At 47.9% G+C, this 21,294-nt stretch overlaps 1 protein-coding gene across 10 annotated transcripts in view; it reads right to left on the reverse strand.

The window, feature by feature from the left end:
• Nucleotides 1–21,294, reverse strand: part of ALPL (alkaline phosphatase, biomineralization associated) — a 54,573-nt gene that overhangs the window by 15,920 nt on the left and 17,359 nt on the right. For 4 of the 10 annotated variants that reach the window (XM_072975182.1, XM_072975185.1, XM_031683769.2 and 1 more), the window contains one exon: nt 2,186–2,350. In XM_072975182.1, coding sequence (XP_072831283.1) covers nt 2,186–2,246 — 61 coding nt within the window. In that variant the 5' untranslated portion in view covers nt 2,247–2,350. Of the gene's footprint in view, nt 1–2,185; nt 2,351–4,973; nt 5,200–5,958; nt 6,115–10,519; nt 10,540–11,977; nt 12,039–13,048; nt 13,120–21,294 lie in introns of those variants that run through there. The other 6 variants (XM_072975180.1, XM_072975179.1, XM_072975178.1 and 3 more) reach the window with 4 other exon arrangements.

A 21,294-nucleotide genomic window follows, 5' to 3' on the forward strand; every position in this document is an offset into this window, starting at 1 on the left:
TCAGGCCCACGTTGTGCGGGTGAGGAGCACGGCTCTCCTTCTTACACACGTGTGGTATCCAGGCACGTGTTCACACACAGCGGGAGCTCCTTCACCTCCCCAGCCTTACAGGGTTGTTTCCTCCACATTACAGAGTGAGGAAACGGAGGGTCCTGAGATTGGAGCTGCAGCAGAACAGGAAACCCATACATCCTGGTGGCTGTGCTCCTGCCTCGGGCGAGCAGCATGGATAAGGAGCCGGAAAGAAGTGTTCTCCACCTCCAGCCCGGGACCCATCCACACCCTACTCCTCCCCCAAGAGGCCCCCACACACCCCGATCTCTTAGCCCACTGCCTGCACCCTGGCAGCCCCCAGTGCCAGCTCTCTCTTAAGGAGTCTGCGAGCTCTCCAGTTTCAGATCTCACCACAGGCAGCGCCGATGAGGACCTGGAAAGAAGTGGTAAGCCTAGGGGTAAGCCCAGTCACTTCCTTTGGCATGGCAGGGGCTGGGACGGGCACAGGGAAGCCTTTGGCATCCCGTGACTGAAAATGTTCTTTCCTAGATCTGGGTGGTGGTTACATGGGCATACAAATCGGTAAAAACTCGTCACACTATACATTTAAAATTCCTGCACTTTACTGTAAGTTACATCTAACCTTTTTTTAAAAAAGGGGAAAAAAATCCACAATGTAACACCACTCCACACCCATCAGAATGGGAAAATGAAACAGACAGATACAAAAAAAGTTGAATCTCTGAGTATTTGACAACCTTTCATTTCGTCACTTTTTCATCTTTTCACACTTCATCCATCTGCTCACCTTTCATCGAGGTAGGTTCTCAGTGCTGAGAAAGCAGGGACCCGGTCCCCGAGTGACCTCGGGCCCCCAAGGACACAAGCGGAAAGGCAACATGGGAGCAATGGCCTGGGAACCCAACAGCTCAGGTTCAGTTCCCAGGCTTGCTACTGACTTGCTGTGTGACCTGGAAGGGTCAGTCCCTTCTCTGCACCCCAATTTCCTTATCCATTGAGATATATTCCTCCTAAGAGTACCCACCCTCTGCCTGACACTGAGGCTGTCCCCTATAATTCCCACAACAACCCTAAGGAGGAGAAATTATTTCCACTGGGCAGATGGAGAAATTTAGGCTGGGGAGGGCAAGTGGGGACTTCGAGCCACTTAATGGACTGAGCCAAGGAGGCCTCCCCTCCTACAACAGATACTGAAAGATCAGCATGTAGGCCGTTCTCCCTTCTGAGAGAGATGGACCACAACACTCTGTCTATGGAGTGTGTGTCTACTGAGCACCCAACCCCCACACCTTGTGGCCTTTCTCTTGCCTTCTGAAACAGCCTTCACTCTATGAAGCATGTATCTCTCTAAATAAATCTGCTTTTACTCAAAAAAAAAAAAAAACCAAAAAACCCAGCAGCTTGAAAAAGGAAGAAAAGGGGGAAGGGAAATCCCTAGGAGGCAGACATTAAGAGGGAATTCAAAACCAGGAAGATAAACAGGAGCTGATGCTGAGGGACCCTTGGGATGTCAGACCAGATACAGGTTGAGGCTGAAACTGTTTTCAGGTGCATGTTTTGCCTCGGAGCTCTGGTAGGGGTGGGAAAAAGTCAGTCACGGGAAATGTGAACTCAACTCTAAATCTGAGCCTGAATTTACAGTGTAGTGAGGTCTGAATTTATAGCATAAGTACTGAAAACTGAGAAGTTAACATAAACACTCTGACAGAGTTAGTTGAAGAATCAAACACAACCCTGCACCATAGAAACACTCTCGTCTGAGTTTCCAATAGGGAACAAAACAAAAACAAAATGAAACTCCTGTTGAAGATGAGTTTACAAGCAAGAGTTACAAATACAAGGAAATGTACTACCGTGAGGGAGAGTCAGCAAACAAAACCAACAGGAGACTTAACATTCTAAGAACTTGGAGAATAAGTTCTATTTCAGATTCTTAGAGATAAGAGAGAATAGAAACCCCAATTAAAGAACAGGATAATATAAAGAGGAAAAGAGTGACCTTTCCAACACTAGCACATGCAATAGCAGAGCTAGGATTTCCTGCTCTGAACATTTGTTTCCAGCTCTTAAATACTTCGGATGGTTCTATAACCCTGGACACAGTTACTGCCCTCATCCTATCCCACCTGCACCAGGTCTCCCCTCCCTCTGCCCTTGTCCTCACTCCTACCTGGCACTAAGGAGTTGGTAAGACAGGTGCCAATGGCCAGCACTAAGAGTGGTGAAATCATGGTGCACTCCAAGACCTGCCTTCTCTCTGGAGCCCAGAGGTACGATGGATGTGGGTGGGAGGGTGTGGGTTGCCAGTGGTCAGCAGTTAATTGATGTTCCAATCCTAGGGGGGAAAAAAAAGACACGTGGGCCACGGCTCCAGGGTTCATTTGTTCATTCACTTATTCATTCATTCATTCATTATTTCTTGAGCACCTGTTACAGGACCAGGTATTGGGATACAAAACCTAAGTGGTCCCTCCCTCGGGAAGCTTAATCACACGAACAGTTGTGCAGGAATAAATGAGTTCCAGGCTGCAAAGTGGTCCCTTCTCATTTCCCAAGTGAATTCCCACTTTTAATCCATCTGAAGCCCAGAACCTACCAGAGCTGTCCTTCTTTGGAGTGCTTCTCCAACTGCAGGGTACATCAGAAGCTTCTAGAGGGCTTGCTGAAACAGATCTCAGCACCCCCCAGCCCTCGTCCAGAGACTGCATTTCTAACAAGCTCTCAGGCGCTGCTGCTGCAGCTGCAGGTTTGTGGACTCCACTTTGAGAAGCACTGTTCTCGGACATCAGTCTTCAGCCTTTAATTACCCACGCCCCAAGCACATCAAAGCCAAAACAAAGAGGCCACCTTTTCTTACAGGGACACCTACATTTGCCACATTCCCTTCTAGAGCTTGTCATTTATGGTGAGAGAAATAAAAACTGCAGGAGTGATATACAGAAAAAGATTAACTGGTAAGGGCGGCCATTTCTGGGTAGTGACTTTTCAGATGACTCTGAATATTTTTTCATTGTCTTATTTGCATTTCCCAAATTATCCTCTGGGTTGAGATGTTACCTTTATAATTTAAAAAAATACTATTAAAAAAAAAGACTGGAAGGAAATATACCAAAATGTTAACTATGGTTTTCTCTGGGCAGTAGGACTATGAATGCTTTTTCCTCTTGCTTTTAATTTTTTTTTTGGTCCAAATTGTCTAAAATAAGCTTGTATTAATGACTTAAGAATGTTTTTAAATTGTGGTCATCCTGTTAGGATCACAAGGGATAATCCTACTGGCAGCTGAAAAATGTACTAACCTTGTTGTGTATAAACATTACCGGAAGAAGAGGAATTTTAAATGGCAAGCGTTTCACTGGGAAATGTTATTATTTCCACCAAAACTAAGATAAAAATGAAACAGCGGTGATGTGCAACATTCTACCATTAGGCAGAGGGTCATGATAGATAAGAAACCACTCAAAAAAGCGACCTTGATTCAACCTTAAAAACCTGCGTGGGGCACACCCGTGCCCAGAGACAGGACTCACTGGCCCTGCATCCCACAAAGCACCCAGAACGCACCAAATATGCCAACCAGTTGGACACCCCTGTGCTTTTCTACTCCCTTCCTTGTCCACCTTGTTCCTTAAAAATCTGGGGCAAGGGGTGGTGAGGGGAGCGCAGAAATTGAAAGGAAATATCCTTCATCTAATATGTACCAGCACTTAACTCTGACTGTTGGGATTTCAGATGACTTCTAATTTTTAAGTCTATTTTAGTTTCCAAACGTTTCTAAAATAAATTTTAACATCAGGAAAAGAATGTTACAAATTGATATACAGTATCAATACAATCATTGCATGGACTTCTCTGTTTTGAATGTAATTCCTTCCTGGTCCATCTCATCCACTACACTGGGTGCTTCTAACAGCAGGGACTTTGCCTTGTTTGTTTGTACTCTAGTGCTCAGCACAGCAAATATTTACTGAAAGCCCGTGCTCTAAGTGGGGGAGGTAGGGATCAATCACCCAAAAATACCCTCTCTGTCGGTGCAGAAAAGTCCAAGTGTTGGCAAGGAATTGGGACTACCAGAGTATCTGTTCACTGCTGGTGGAGTGGAGACTGGTACAACCACTTTGGAAAACTGGCAGCATCCACCAAGCTGACACCATCCATACACCCTCTGACTCATTCAGCGCCAGCAGAAGTATGCACGTGTGTGCACCAAAAGACACGTATGAGAATGTTCATAATGCCTCAAAACTGTGACCATCTTCAGCAGGATGAATACATACATTGTGTGGGTTCACAAGACAGAAATCTACATAACAATGAGAACGAAAGATTGACAACTCCATACACCAACATGGATGAATCCTGCAAAGGTAAGGCTGAGTAAGGAAGCCAACCCAAGAGCACATACAGTGTGAGTCCAATGATATAAAGTATAAAAGCCCAGTGGGTAGGGGCAGAATAAAGGCAGGGGATTAAGAGGTACAAACTACTATGTATAAAATAAACTATTATGTATAAAATAAAATATGTATATTATGTATAAAATATTGTACAGCTCAGGGAATATAGCCAAAATTTTATAATCACTATAAATGGAGTATAACTTTTAAATTCTGAATCACTCTACTGTACACCTGTAACATATAATATTGTATGTCAACTACAGTTTGATTAAAAATTTTTTTTAAAAAGTATAAAGACCAACCAAGGGTGTTAGAAGACAGGATAAAGGCTGCACTCGGGGTAGGGGGTTGTGGCACAGGGAAGGTACAAGGTGCTGATAAATTCTGTTGATTGACCTGGGGCTAGTTACATGGGTGAGTTCAGTCTGAAAGTCCAACAAACTGTCAATTTAGGATATAGACATTTTGTGTATGTATGTTACACTTTGATAAAATAAAAACACTATCCTCTGAGAGCTTATATAAACAATCCATAAAGGACATAGAAGAAATGTTCACCTTTTATAAAGTCTTTCACCATAATAACGTATGCAGTAGACAGAGAGGGACGTATGAGCTCCTTTGTAGATGAGAAAAACAAGGCTCTGAAAGGAAAAATGACTTGTCCAAGGCTACAGACAAGCAGGTAGCAGAGCAGAACTCTAACCACAGAGCTGCTGATTCCAGAATTAGCAACAAGGTTACCACGGTGACCCTTCCAAAGGTGGGGCTTCACGTTCGCCAACTGTAGGATGAAGATTTTAAAATTTAACACATGTATAGATTCATGTAACCTCTACCACAATTAGGATACAGAAGAGTTCTACCACCCCCAAAACTCTTGTGTGGTCTCTGTTTTCACAGAAGCTCCCCCATGCCTATACCTGGCAACCCCTGCTCTCTTCTCCATCACTATGGTTTCAATTGATGTTGTATTAAATTTGTAGATCAATATGGGGAAGGTTTGCATCTCTGCAATGTTCAGGCTTCCAATCATGAACATAGTATGTCTCTGTGCATTTAGTTCTTGCAGTCTTCAGCATATAATCCTATACGTGTTTCGTTAGGTTAATACTGTTGTATTTCACTTTGGCGGGGAGCTTTTATAATAGCATTGTTTTAAACTGTTCATTGCTAGTATATAGAAATAGAATTGATTTTTATGTTTTGCCCTTCTGTGACCTTGTTAAACTCACTGGTTCTAGTTTTGTGTGTATGTTTGTGGATTCTTCACCATCTGATGTAGCCAAACATGTCATTGACAAATAGGGACAATTTTAGTTCTTTCTATCCAATCTGTATGCTTTTTATTTCTTTTTCTTGCCTTATTGCACTGGCTAGGTCTTCCAGCACTATGTTGAATAGGAGAGGGAAGAGTGAAAAACCTTGCCTTGTTCCTGATCTTTGAAGAGAAGAATTCAGACTTTCAGCATTTGGGGTGTTTTGAGGTATGAGATAGATTAGATTTGGTGGGCGAAAATCAGGAACGTAGTTTTGGACTTACTGAGTTTGAGGTGTCCCGTAGAAGTAGTGACATCAAATGGACAGTTGGATATAGGCATCTGACATCTAGGAAAGAGGTCTTGACTAGAGGTATACACTTGGGGACCATGGGTATGTAGGTGACGTTTAAAGCCTTAAAGAAACTTGACAAGATCATCTGAGAAGAGGGAATGAGGAATAGACAACTATGAGAAAAGACCTCAGAAAACCAGGAATTGAAAAGAATTTCTTTAACTTGATAAAAACTTTATATAAGAAAAACCCTACAGAACCATCATATTTATTGGAGAAATTTTTGGCATATTCCCTTTAACGCCAGTTTATGATGATTATAAAGCCCTGGGGGCAACCTCTAGGTCCACAGCCTAGGGAAGGAAGTTGTAAAGAGTGGTGGAGGCAGTATCTATGTGGTAGTGGTATTAAAACTAGAAGTTAAAACAGTAGCATGGGTGGAGCTTAAAAACACAGGATTGCTGTACCCTGTATGTCAATGGAAACCACACTCCTATACACAACACGGCCTAACTTGCAAGGACACTGACAAATTCAGCGTGGGGGCCTTTGGGGAGTTGGTGGGCTTGGTACTGGGGAGCAGGGATGAAGGAGAAGATTAATAAATAAGATAACTGACCTCATGATAGTACGCCATGCAGTGAGAAATACAACTTACTCAACTTACTCAATTCTCTCTGAACCTCGGGTCCAAAACAAATTCATAAATAAGGAAAAATAAAAGTGAAGGGGAGCCCCGGGAGATCTAAAGAGCTTATCCAGCCCTTATCCTGCATGATTATTCTTACTCGTTTGCCTCTCTTTGTTAGCCTGACGCTTTGTGAGACTAAAGATCACCTTCCCCATCTCGGAATCCCCAACCCCGTGCACATAGAAGCAGCTCAGTGAATGTTAACTTAATGAAAAGCCCCATGATTCAGGCTGGAATGCTCTGAATTTTGGCCCCAGGGATGTGGCATTGAGAAAGGCCTGTTCTGGAGACAAACAGGTACCTTCTCCCATTGCCTCCTCCTGGAAAGGAGGAAACCTAGGAAACCCTTCAGAAGCCAGAGTCTCCCCTGCTGGCTCCCCCTCTCGGCCCTTACCCCCACTCAGAGGCTCCAAGTCTGCTCTCCAGCAGCCCTGAGTGATGGGCTCCATGGGGCCCAGTCTGGGGCTCTGCGGGCCCCGGCTGCCCACCACCCTCTGCCAATGCCCTACCAGTTCAGAATGGCGCCTCCGGGTGCGTGCCAGTCCCATCGCTCCCCACCTCCCAGCCCAACCGTCTCTGCCAGGCTCCCAGCTACGTGCCCTGATTATTCATGACAAGTGTGCAGAAGCCCTGGCTGGGCTCTGGCCCTGGAGGAGGAGCAGTGACTTGGCGGGTCAGGGGAGGGAGCAGAGGCTGGGCCTTGGCCCTGAAGACTGACTCAGCATCCTGGGACAGAGGGCACCGGAGCCCCTTGGAGTGGGCAGAAAGCCAGCTCTGGGCTGGGTCTCAAAAGGTCCAGGACAAACGACAGAATAATAGGACTGATAAAAATCACTACCACTTCTTGGAGACTCACATTGTACCCAGCCTTGTGCTAACAACTGTTTACATCTGTGATCTCACTTAATCCTCACAAGTATTGTTAGCTTCTATTCTACAGTCTAGGAAATTGAGCAAAGGATCTCAGCTCATCTACGGCCAAGTGCAACTGAACTCCAGGCTGACTCAACCTCCCTGGGCCTCGGTTTCCCCACCAAGGAGAGGGAGAGAGACTAGTGCTCATCCTCTCTCTATCTCACAAGAGCAAACAGAAGCCAGATAAAATTTAGGGCAGGAGACCTGGCAGGGGAGGGAGTTGGGCCAGGGTGAGTTCTACCTGAGTGGCCTGGCCAGGCGGCAGGTGAAGAAGCACACCAGGCTGAAGGTCAGCGCCAAGAGGAGGAGGCTGAGGACTGTTGTGAGGACCACGTCCAGGGTGGGGGACAGGAGAGCCATCCTGAGTGAACAGGGCCCCACGGAGCAGCCACGGCACCCTGTACACAGTCACACTAGCCTTGGATGCTTGCGCCAAAGCGGGGTCAGTGGACGTGACCTGGTTTTGTCCCCAGGGTTAATCTTTGGGGATTAGCCCAGGAGGGATGAAAGGGGAGGAGGACAACCCACGAAGCTCCCCTCCCCCAGCTGAGTCTTTCTCAACCTGAGGCTTGTTCATTCATCTTCATTCATTCTACATCCCCAAACATTTACTGAGTACCTGCTGGATACTTGGCTCTCTTCTAGGTGCTAAGGACTCAGTGGGGATCAGGACAGACCCCGTCTCTGTCCTCTTGGAGAGTCCTGACGGGCCACGGTAGGAAAAAGCACCTACTGTGTGCCAGTCATTGTGCTCGGCACCTTGTGGGATAAAAGCACAGAAGGAAAGGAAGCCCTAGCTGGGGCCAAGATTGTATTTCCCCCTGCAGCAGTGGCCACTCCATCCCACTTACAAGCCCAGGAGCCTGAGTCTGTGATGAACCAGCCAGAGGGGTGAACCCATACCTAGAATAAGAGGCACTGTTCATTAAAGTTTTTTTTATTTTTAATATAGTTTTTTATCGAGTTAAAGTCAGCTTACAATGTCGTGTCAATTTCTGGTGTACAGCACGATTCTTCAGTCAAGAGGCACTGTTCTTACTGAGCACCAACTGTGTGCCAGGCCCCATGGGAGCTAGCTACTAGCATCCCCACTCACAGATAAAGAAACTGAAGCTCAGAGGTGCAATGATGGAGTTGGAATTTGAACCCAGATCTGCCAGCTTCCACAGCTGGAACCCCAGCCCCTGCCCTATGTCAGAACTGGGACAGCACCAGCCCCTCAGGGCAGCAAGGAGGCCTCAGTCAAGTCTCAGCCAGGTGTTGGCCCAAAGCCAGCCATCACCAGAGGGTCAGCACACAAAGGCTGGACGTAGCTGAGCTGCCACCTGCCCGGAGGGGCCCTTTCTGCTTCCAAAGTGTCCCCTCCCCCTTTTCCATTCTCTCATGGGTTCCAACAACATCACATGAAGTCAGGATGGTGATTATGGTTTGCTTCTTACAGATTCAGAAGCTGAGGCTCAGAGAGGTGAAGCCACTGGACACACACACAATCCGGAGGCCAACCCAGCTGTGTGTCTATGTGACCAGGCCTTTTCTAGTTACACTTCCTGCCTCCTGGGACACCTCAGATCCCATAGTACAAAGCACCCAAGGTTGGAGGGAGATGTTTTAACCTCTTGGTGCCAAGGAAGGGACCCTATTCCTGGCCCCAGAAATGCCACCAAGCTCACCATGAAAACAGGAAACCAATCACATTACTCCATTAAACATTTCTCTTTCTCACTTTGCATCAGATCTTCAAATTGCATCAGATCCTCAAATTGCATCAGATCCTCACCATATCCTAGTGATACAGGCAAGGTGGGGTCAACAGCCTCATCAACAGATGGGGAGACAGAGGGTTATCAGGGAAGTCAGCTGACACACAGCCAGCAAATCTGGTCCAAGTCCTACATCCATCACTTCCCAGCTGTGTGATGTTGGGTCACTCCCTGCATCTCTGAAGCCTGCTGCTTTATCAGTCTAACATTCATCTCCCATTCAGGAGAGCCCTAAGTCAGGCCAGGTGCAGAGTATGACATACGCCATCTTACTTGAATACTTATTACCAACACTGAGAGCTAGATACAGTCGTCCCCCTTTCCAGGTGAAGAAATAAAGACCCAGGGGGCCGTGGCAAGGATGACCCAGGGTCACACAGATGGCAGGTCCTGAGCCAAGCCCTGCTCAGGACTTCACACGGGACCTACCAGGGGCCACCCCTGCTTCAGGCTCTCTCCACCACAGCTCACCCAGAGACCCTCCCCACCTCACTCAGCTCTCAGGCCTGGGACACCCTGAAAGGATCACCCACTTACCAGCCTAATAAATTGATGTGAGACCTCAAGGAGCCTCACCTGTGCTCACTAGCTGTAACTGGTGGGCCCAGGGGGACAGTTATTTGTCCTTGGGGAGTCCTGGTCTAGAGGTCACAGTCCAAGAATGTCTGGGCTGGGGAAGGTCCTTTGAGCAGATTTTCCCAAATGCACCAGACCACAAAAATCACTTAGGGTGATTGTGAAAAAAGGCCCCAATCCCAAGTGAGATGTAAAGAGTAGGAAGTGTATGATGGAAATTTCTGGGGTGATGGACATATTCTTACAATGATCTAGGAGGCAGTCAGAAGTGTGTATATATGTAAAAATCAATCCAGGGGCTAGTAACTCCCACCCTGCCTGTACCTTTAGGTGTGATAAGGATCTGATGAGATCTGAGTTAAGGGAGTGATGGGAAGTAAAAGCTATCACGGTGATTATATTCAAATTTAAAAAAAGATTAAGAAGACAAGCAACTGCTCCCTCCATTCATTCCTAGTTCCCCCATCCCAGACCTATTCAGTCAGGATCTCCTAGGGCAGGGCCTGGCAAGTTATTCTAAGAACAGATTAGTTTGGGAAACATTGCCTTAGAGATTGGCCCATTGCCCAGATGGGAAGACTGAGGCCTAAAGAAGATGAAAGACTTACCCGGGGTCTCCCAGCTGCTACTCTCCATAGACACACACAGGGAACAATCAGAATCAGCCCGGAGCCAGTGCCTTCTGGGCTGTTAGCTGGGCCCTCTGGGCTCTTTTAAGGAGCTCTGACTGAAGAGAAAAGCTGAATGCTTCCTGTGCTTCCGGTGGGTGGGGGCAATGGGATGGGGATGGGAGGGGGTCCTGCAGCACCCAACTGGGCTGCAGCAGCTGCTCAGGGAGAGAGTGCAGTTAAAGATTAGTCCAGGAACATTTCAGCTGCAGGGTCAGAGAGAGGGGGAATGGAATCACTCTCTCAGCCAAGCCCAGTGTCTCTGGCAAGCCTTGCTGGCCGGGACTTTATTCATTCACTGACAGAAGCTATTTACGGCTGCCATAAAGCAGCCTCTGGGTAAAGGGCTCTGGAAAGAATGTGTGATGGTCAGAGTGGGCTGCAGGTCAGACCCAAGGAGGGACTTCCCCAGAGGGCGGTGGGCCAGGTGCTGGGATGGAGCAAGGCTCAGACCTCTAGCCACTGACAGCACCCCATCTCAGCAGATGGGGGAGTGCCCAGGAAGCCTTGCTGTCAGCCCTGCCTGCTGCCAAGCCGTTGCATCTTTAGGGCTCTGAGGAGATGCCAGCTGTCCCCTGAGCACCTCCAGCCTCAGCACCTCTGCACACTGCGTTCCCTTGTCTGGAACTGGTCTGGAATGTTCCCTGCTGTCCACCCGATAAAGTCCTTCCATCACCCTTCCCCCTCGACCTCAGCTCTGATAGGCTGCCCTCGACCCCCGCCACAGCCCAGATGATAGTAGTTACATGGCTTCTCCCCAAGCTCCCAGAACCCGGGCGCTCAAGACCTTGGTCACATTTATCAGTCTTAGAGAATCGTGGGTGGTCACCTCCTCACCACGGCATGAGCTCCTAGAGGGCAGGGGTCTCACTCTGCAGATGGCGGATGGCGGCAGGGGCGCGGCCAGCAGAGCCCAGTGCACGGCCAGCCTGGCCGGGCAGGAATGCCCGGAGGTGGGTGGAAGGGTGGTGGGTCAATGGTGAGGCAGCTCAGCAGCAGGAAGAGTGAGCTGTGGAGCCAGGCCTCCAGGTTCAGATCCTGCCTCTGCCAGGGACCCCACCTCCCTGTGCCTCAGGCTTCTCATCTGCAAAGTGGGAGAAGAATGGAAGCCCTAGGGTCGTTGTAAGTATTATATGAGTTATTACCCAGAAAGGCTTAACACAGAGCCTGGGACATGGTAAGTGGGCAATGTATGTCACCCAGCAGCCATGATCACAGGGCAGGGAGGATGGACTGAGGGGCAAGTGGGCAGGTGAGGGGCTGGAGCTGAGAACCGACAGATCCTTCTCTGCCCACTCGGCCAGCAGCCCTTCACCCCTGGCCTCACCGCAGGCTGCCTGCCTGGAAGGCTCCACAAAGTCTTTCTAACTCCAAGGGTCTGAAAACCAAAAAGCTTACCTGGCTCCTGTGCACCTGCGCTTGGCGGGGGCTGTTAATTGAGGGGTGGAGGTCCCAGTTCCTATAGACAAAGGGCACCATGTTTCCTGAGAGGACCAGGACTCACTCTCCCACACACATAAACACAAACATCCCACCAGGCAGCCTGGCGCTTTCTTTTCCTCTTGAAGGAAAAAGAGAGAGAGAACAACCAGGGCCAGCCCAGAAGGCTCCCTGGGGGCGGGGGTGGGGGTGGGGAGCCGGGCTGGAAGGATCCCGAATGTGCAAAAGCAAGGAGGCAGAAATGCAGTGTTTAGAGTATTTAGAGGCAGCTGGTGATAGAGGGCAGGGAGGCAGCCAGGACCGACCTCAGAGGGCTTTGCTCCCTCAGCTCAGCCTCTGGTCCGGAGCAGGTGCTTGGCATGCCCTGCCTCACTTACATGCCTCCTCGCCAGCCCATTTTGCAGGGAAGGATTCTGAAGCTCAGACGGTCGGCCCCTCGCCCAAGACCACACAGCAGAGCTGGAATCAGAAGCCCCAAGGGTCTCTGGGAGTCCAAGATTTCTCTGGGGCTCCCTGGGACGCCTGGACAGTCCTGATGCCACAAACTGGCTCTGTGGGCAGAGGACTGAGGCCAGTCAAGGTTCAGCTGGTGGGAGGAGAGCTGGCAGCAGGGAAGTGGGGGAGGGAGGCCCGGAGACAACATGCCTGCGCCTGGGGTGGCTGGAGCACCCAGGCAGCGGAAGGTCAGGGATGGGCATACAGTTTCCCACCATCCCATGGACAGGACATGTTCTGTCCCAGGCCACCTTGCTCTGGGACAAGCCCACAAGCTGAGTGGAGTGGGGGCAGAGCACATGTTATGTGTCCCCGAGGTGATTGCCACCCCCTGCACTCAGGCACCTCACTCAGCAGTGCTTCAGCAGGAGCCCCTCTGGTACCAGGAGACAAAGCCATCCCATCCTTGCTCTCACAATGAACAACAAGAAAAGGAAGGCACAGAGAGGGTACACAACCTTCCCAGGGTCACACAGCAATCAACAGCAGGGAGGGGTCTCTTCACTAAACAGCTAGGATTTGAGGGGCTATTACCAGAAGCCCGAGGCAGTCTGTGAGGCACAGCATGGATGACAATGTCTTGGAATTCCAGACAACCATGATTTCTAGCAAATGAAAAGAATATTTCAAACTGAGACTATTCTAGAAATACCCTTATTTTACACACTGTCATTTGTATTCATTAATTAATAACAGCATACCTTTTCATAGCGCTTGCTAGGTGCCAGGCATTGTTCTAAACACTTTACCTATATTAACTCATTCAATATCCACAACAACCAATTAGACATGCACTATTATTATCTCCATTTTACGGGTGACAAAATGGAGAGTTAAGTATCTTGCCTAGGGTTGCACAACCAGTAAGTGACCAAGCCAGAATGCAAAATCACTTGTGGACATTTGTCTCCCAGGGCCAAGTGTAAACTAAAGCAGCTGGTAAGAGTGGAAACAAACCACATTTATTCTACCTGCAATGCGTACATCGCATATGTGTAGATGAAAGGATTACACAAAGCTACCATTTGACTCATACTCACTTCTGCACTCTTCCCAAATGTAATTTTATTATATATGCATCATAGCCGTTGAGGGAGTACTTCCTCTTATCCACCCCTTTATGCAAGAGCGGTGAGGTGACTTGCCGGAGGCCACACGTAAGAGAGTGGCCGAGAGTCACATCTAGGACTGAGTCCAAGTCCTTGATTTGCACCACAGGTGGCCTGCCCTGCAGTGGGGACCACCTGGGACGTGCAGTGCGGGGAGGGGAGGACCTTGGCTGGAGACTGGGCTCCACTCCTGGACAGGACAGTGACCCTGGATAGAACTCTCCTCCCCTACGAGCACCTACTCCAGCTGGTCCTCACGTAAGACACGGGACCACCATGGCTTTTCCCAGTCCCCGCCCCCAGTGCCCCACGAACCCTGGCAGCCTTCCCCTAGGAGAGGAAACCTCTCTTCCACAGATGGCCCCACACAGGCCCTGTAGGAGGAGGCTGAGGCAGCTCTGGACTTCAGGGAAATAGGCCGTGCACTTGTAGCCTTCTGGGCCGCAGCCAACACAAGCAGTATCCCTGGGTGGCATGTGTCGCGTTTCTCGAATGTCCGGCTTGCGTCAGAACAGGGAGTATACAGATGTTCCCAGAGACAGGTGTCGCTGCCTTGGGCCCATGATAACAGTGCTCCTCCCCTTCCCAGAGAACCTTCCAGCCGGTGGAGGCTCCTGGCACTACTGCACTTGATATTGACGGTGACCCCGGGAGGCCCAGGGCAGGGATGTGCCCCGACCCCTGGACAGGAAACATGGGCCCACGGAGGTGAGGGTCCCATGCAAGGGTGCACAGCTGAGCAGAGCTGCCATTGCTGACTGGCTTTGTGACCCTGGGCATGTCACTTCCCCTCTGGGCCTGTTTTCTCAGAGGTCCAATGGGGATAATCACAGTGAGGGCCTATATCACTAGAATTTCACAGCAAATAATGAGATAAAGGCCCAGGGCTGGGTCCATATTAAACACTCAAAATAAATGTTAGCTAGTACTAGGAGTGGTAACAAGTTTGCCAGGCACTGTTCTAAGTGCTTTACAGGCATTATTTCGTCTAATCCTCACAGCACCATGTGGTAGGTGCTATCTTGCTCCCATTGTACAGAGAAGTTAAGTAACTTGGCCAGGATCACACAGCTGTTAACAGGACACTACGAAGAGGGAAGGGGAGAAACTCTTAATGAAGCACCTACTATGCGCTGGGTTCCAAGAACCCAGTGAGATGGGAATTATCAGCTCTGGGTCAGAAGAGAAAACTGAGGCTCAGAAAGGGGGAGGGAGGTGCAGGGTCACACAGCAACCACGTGGGAGAGCTGGGATGCAGGCCAGGCCTGTCTGGCTCCACATCCAGTGTGCTTGCTACCCCCATCCCAGTCACATGCCAGGACAACCTCCATAACTGTCACTATCACAAAAGGCAGACCCCTGATGCCTTGGCCACCTCCGGAACAGGGAGCCCCACGTCAGTGTGCCACATGATCTCCCTCTGCCTCTGTGTGTGTGTGTGTGTGTGTGTGTGAGAGCACTGCAGGACTCCCATTGTGTGCGCCCAGCCCTGTGACCGGTCCTCACGTCAGGCTGCTCCCTCTGCCCTCAGACCAGCTCCATTTGGGCTTTCACATGATTGCAGCCTCCTCAGGACCTCTCGCATCTAGAATGGGTGCTCCCTCCTTAAAGGGAGGGGCTTCAGTCACATTGGCCCCCACCTGCCCTGGTCAGCCCGCCCTGGTTTATAATTTCACACAAAGAGGCTGAAATGGGTGGGGACAGCTCAGGGTTACAAGTCAGAGTCCTGACCAATTACTCAAGGGCCGTTTTCTCATTGTAATGCAGGGATAATAAATGTCATTCTGCTTCCAGTATTGGCTTCTTGGGAGGGAAGGAACTTTGCAAACTGTAAAGTGCTATGCAGATGTTTCTATGGCTTTCTGCTTCCTCTTCTGATGACTGTAGTGGATATTTGCTGTAATTTTTGGCCACCCAGAATCCATCCACCCTTCCTAACAATACCACAGTTTCCTTGGGAAAGGATCCTCTTCCTTTCCGCCTGTGGTTTGGGTAGGATTGATCCTACCCCCAGCAGCTCCAGGTGGCTCCTGATTGGCTTAAGCTGGAAGACTCCAGCTTATTGTGTTGTGAGGGTGTGGGCTGGTGGGGAGGGCACCATGTGGAGCCTGAAGACAAAGCAAGCTCTCAGAAGGTGGAATAGAGAGATGCAGAGAATCTGAGTTTTTGATGACATTGCTTGAGCCCCTGGATGCAGCCATGCCTGAAGCCTGTCACTGAATATCCCAGTTACATGAGCTAATTACAACACAGAGTCTGATCTCAGAACTCCAGTTCAGCTAGTTTTTCTCAGTTCCTTACACTGTAAGCAACCACATCTTGTCACTCAGCCAGCTGTTTCTACCAAAGGAGAAAACTTACAAACAAGCTAAAGACGGGTCAGTAAATTTCAAGTGCTTGGTAAAATGAGGACAGTTAATACAAGTTAGGTTTTCTTGGAATCTATAAACTTGTAGAATTGTAGGAGGTCTTTGGGCAGGATTTGCCGAAAAGCCATACTGCTTGCAGGACTCAGACCTTCCCTTTCCAATAGGTTGTTGTCAGTTGAGTTTAACAACTCCTTGGCCACCAGGTTCCAAGTATCTGCTGTGTGCCTGACTCTGGCTAAGGGCTACAGGTACAACCTCTGCCTTTGAGGCCCTTCAGTCTAATGATGATTGGTCACAACACACATTATTACTGGATTTTACCCAAAGCCCTAGGAGGTTGACATACAGTGGGATACTGCTACACCCATTTCACAGAGGAGGAGACAGAGACTCAGGGGCAGTGACTTGCCCAACATTTCTCTACTAAAGAGGGGTAGGGCCAGGGCCAGGCCAGGCCCTCACATCTGCCTGGCTCCAAACCCACTGTTTTTTTTCCCCTAGGCTTTTGGGGAGTCCAGGATGGTGCTGGGACTGTCATTTCTTTGAGGTAGTTTGCACCATGTAGGGGCAATCAGAATGTTTCAAAAAGCTAAAGAAAACAGGAAAGCCAAGTATCATGGGCTTCCTGTTTGCCCAAGGGTCTTGGCTCCATGAAAAGTCCAGCACTCAGGCCTATCCAGCTTTACTGTCCCACGAGGCTCCCCTCTTACAGGCTGTGGCCAGACAGGGGCCAGCCGCCATCCTGAAATCCAGGCTCCAAATGCTTTCATGGGTAACACTTGGCACCCCAACTAAGCTGTCCTGGCCTCTCTGGTGCCTCTGCCTTGTATCTCTAAGATCCAAATGACACCACCTCAACATCCCCTGCGCACTAGGGTCTTCTCTAGATGTTATTCAATCAAACTTCCTTTGACCACTGTTTATTGAGCACCTACTAGAGGCCAGAGGCTGTTCTAGGTGCTCAAATCCCTGCTGGCGGGGAGAACAGGCAACAGGAAAATAGGTAAAATCAATAGGATGCCAGGTGGTGGAAAGTGAGATGGAGAAGAAAGGCGGGGAGGAGAGGCAGTGTTTACAGTTTTAAATAGAGAGGTCAGAGAAGGTCTCACCAAGAAATCATCTCGCTGCAGCCGTGAAATAATCCCACACAGCTGAGAATGTGATTCCCAAATTGCAAATCAGGGAACTGAGGCTTCAGGATTAAATCAAGTCCACGCATGCCAATCTAACCAGCCGCGGGACTGAGATGCTGGTGCGGGAGCCGAGGGGTGTTGGGCTTCCACAGGCCCTCTCCCCTAACTCTACCAAATGGTACTGGAAGCCCTCTTGTAGGCTCTGAGAGGTAAAGCCACACGTCCCAACCTGCAGGAGTACACGACGGCGCTGGGGTTCAGCCCCAGGGCCACCCTCTGGGACTGCAAGACCAGCATCTGCTTCTGCGGGCTTCGCCCTCCAGCTTCAGCTCTGGGCTTGTCGAATCTCAGTCCTCCTCTTTGCTGACTCTGTGTCCTTCAAGAGTACTGCTCTCTTTCCCAGAGCCCCTTTGGCTCCCTATCCCAGGTCATATGAGCCCCTAATTGTCCAATCCACCCTGGTTCTGCCTCCTCAATTAACTTCTGGCCCATCACTAAACCTGCATTTGCATGAAACCTACAAAAGACATCCTGCGGACAGCCTAGGGCAGGCGGACAGCCGGAGTACATGTGTAAGGGGGAGGGGGGAACTTCTCACAGAGCTTTCTATCTGGATTTGTTCTGTAATCCCCCAAACCCCAGTCTAATCTTTCTGAACACTGTGGTGTAGTGGAAAGATCTTGGCCACAGAGGAGGTGAATATGGGGTTAAGTCCTGGCAATACGGCTTTGAAAGTGACTTTATGTCTGGAGTTGCAGGCTCCCTATCTGAAAAACAGGGTTAGTCATCCTCTTCTTGCGAAGTTGTTTTAAAGATAAAGTGCAGTGGAGAGTATCCATTAAGCAATAAAATTATGTAGAATTTTAGAAAGCATTTAGCAGAGTCCAGCAGCAGACAAATATCAAGAATTTGTTGAGTGGAATGAAGTCTGTATAATGGTGAGCAACCACCACCAGCAGAACAACAGCTGCATTCATTGTGCTCTTACACTGAGGTAGGCACTCTTAGTATCAACCCTATTTTAGAGAAGAGAAAAAAAAGCACGGAGAGGCTAAATAACTTGCCTATGGTCACACAGCAGGCAAGTGGCAGAGTTGGGATTATGAACCCAAATTGTCCAACCCCAAAGTATAAGGTCTTAACTATTATGCTAGGTTAGGAAATGAGACTTTACGAGTTGAAATAACTGCTCATTGAAACACAGCAATTAAGTCTAAAACCTTCAATTGTAACCTCCGCACCAGCTTGTCAGAAGTGAAGGGGACTCTAGGAATAATCTAACCCAACACTTTCATTTTTTCCCAGCAGAAGCCTAAGGTCCAGAGAGTAGTGTGACTTTCCTAAAGTCACACAGTCAGTTAGTTGAACAAGACAAGCATCCTGGTTTCCAAACTCCAGAACCCCACGGCATCACTAAGTATCACACTGACGATTAGAGGCCTTCAGGGAAGGAGTCCTCAGGATGGCATCAGAATTTTTCCAGCAGAAATGCAGCAAAGGCAGACTAAGCAGAGGGAACAGCCCATGCAAAGCTCTGGAGGCCATGAAGTCTTTTTTTTTGGAGAATAGTGAGCTGTGAGGTGCATGCAAAGGTTGGGGCAGGAACAGATAAGGCTGGTTTTTCATATTAAGCCATATTTCATATTTCCACATGATTCTTTTATTATTTAATATTTCTCTTATTCCATTTTATGTTACCAATATTTTTCCTTATTTCTTTTGTATGTTTCTAATGCTAATTTAAACCTCTTAGTCTATCTGTCCTAACGTCGTCGCTGACTCCAATGCTATCTCTAGTTGCTACTTTTCTTTTGAAGCCTTTGTGCTCTGGCTGGTGATGCGGTGGGGGTGAGGGTTTCCCTTAGAACTCACAGTGAGGGAAGACATATCGCTCCTGACCCCTCTTCCTCAAATCAACACCAGAGTAACAATAGAGCAAAAATAGAACCACTCATCCTAGAAAATCATGGAGAAAACGGAATCTCCTGGGGAGAAGGAAGGGGGTTTTAAATGTGTGTGCTGGGGTAGGGGGTGTGGATGCAGCCCCAGGAGCAGGGGCAGGGCTAGTCTTTAGGGGGTGGAGAATACTGTAGAAGAGAAAATCGGATTTGAGCTCTGCTCTTGCCTCTTTTGCATCAAGCCTTCCCCAGCACAAGCCCCCCGCCCTGCCACATGCCCATTTGCCCTAGAGAAACCGAGGCCAGCATTCTCACTTGGACACACGCAGCCCAGGAAGATGGCATGAGTGTCCGCCAGAGTGAATTCAGGGCAGTGCAGAATTCCAGAAATCAAGAGGGAACAGGCCTCCACAGTCACTCCACCATCCCTTCTCTTCCAGACCAGGAGGCTAGTGGATTCTGACCTAGGCAGACAGCCCCCTCCCCTGGCTGCTTCCTTCTGGGATCTGGAAAAAGAGGCTCAATCCTGTGCAGTTAGTTACTCGGGGAGGGGGACTGGCAATGTGCAGTCCGGTGAGGAACTATGTGGTTCTGGCGCCTGGGGGTCTCCACTCGGACTGTCATCTCCTTGGGCTCATCAGTGCTGACAGAGACTAGGGTCAGGCCTGGATTCTTACCCAGATATGCAGCACCAGACAGAACAGCTGAAACCCTCCGAGGAATGAGCTCACAGGTTAAAGAACAGGGAATCTGAGGAGTCCGATGATTTCAAAAGAAACACTAACTGATTAGAGATACCACCGGAATTGTCCCTGTTCAACAGACGGACTGAGAATTTAAAAATAAGCATTGGGAACACGGCAAGGAAATAAGGAAAGATATTAGTGATACAAAACAGAACATAAAAATGTTATGGGACCCAAGTGGAAATATTCTACGTGAAAAACTAGTCAAAATAACAGACATAACAGAATGAACTGTAGAATGGATACCTCAGGAATGAAATAGGGAACTGGGGTATCAGATGGAGGAATATTTCCAGGAAGAAGCCAGGAAGGATTAAGAAATAGAAAATACGAACAAAAGGGTAAGACATCAGCAAAAAGTTTAAAACATCCACCTCAATCTTACTCCATTAATTTGAAATGGATTATAAATTTAATTATAAAAGCCAGAACCATAAAGCCTCTTGAAGAAAACATAAGCAGGTATCTTTGCGACCTTAGGGCAGGCAAGGAGTCCCAACTTCAGTAGAATTTTTTGATAAATGGGACTTCATCAAAATTTTAAATTTCTGCTCATCAAAAGATACCCTTAAGAAACTGAATAGACAAGATAAATAATGGGAAAAATACGCACAGTATATAAGCTCACAAAGGACTTGTATCCAATAAATAAATAACTCCTAAAGTTGACGATAAAATGATTAACAACCCCGCCCACCCAATGGGCAGGAGACTTAGCCACTTCAAAAAGAAAACATACAAATGACCAAGATTTCATGGTGTTTCACATCTTTAGTATCAGGTAAGTGAAAATTAGACCTGTTTAACACCCACCAGAATGACTAAAACCAAATCAAAATGATGTGCAAAATCAAATATTGGCAAGAATGTAGAAAAACGCAGAAGTCTGATATATTGCTCATTTGTTGTGTAATAGTGCAGTGACTTTGGAAAAGAGTCTGGCAGTTAACAATACACTTATCACATGATCCAGCAATTCCACTCTTAAGTATTTGTTCAAAAGAAATGAAAGTACACCTACTCAAAGATTCATTGGTTAAGTGTTAACAAGAGCTTTATTTATAATACCCCCAAACTGGAAACAGTTTAAATGTTCACTAATGGATGAATGAATAAACAATGGCAGTATATCAATACAGAGGAAAACCACTTAGCAAAAACAGGAGAGAATTTTACTGAGGCAGCAAACATAGATGAATCTCAAAAACATTATGCCAAGTGAAAGAAGCCAGACATGGAAGAGTATCTGCTGTATGATTCCATTTATACGAAACTCTAGAAAAGACCAATGTATGGTAAAAGAAATCAGAATAACGATTGCAATTTGAGAGGGAAAATAAACCGAAAAGGGGTGTAATGGAACTTGCTAGAGAGACAGAATTTTTTTCTTTAATCTTATTTGGGGTCATGGTTACAAGGTAATGTAATTTGCCAAAACACATTGAATTGAACACTTAAGATCTGTGCATTTTATTGAATGACATTACACATCGCCAAAAAAAAAAAAAAAAGAGATGGAAGTCTA

Source organism: Vicugna pacos, chromosome 13 (assembly GCF_048564905.1).
Source record: "Vicugna pacos chromosome 13, VicPac4, whole genome shotgun sequence".
NCBI lineage: Eukaryota > Metazoa > Chordata > Mammalia > Artiodactyla > Camelidae > Vicugna > Vicugna pacos.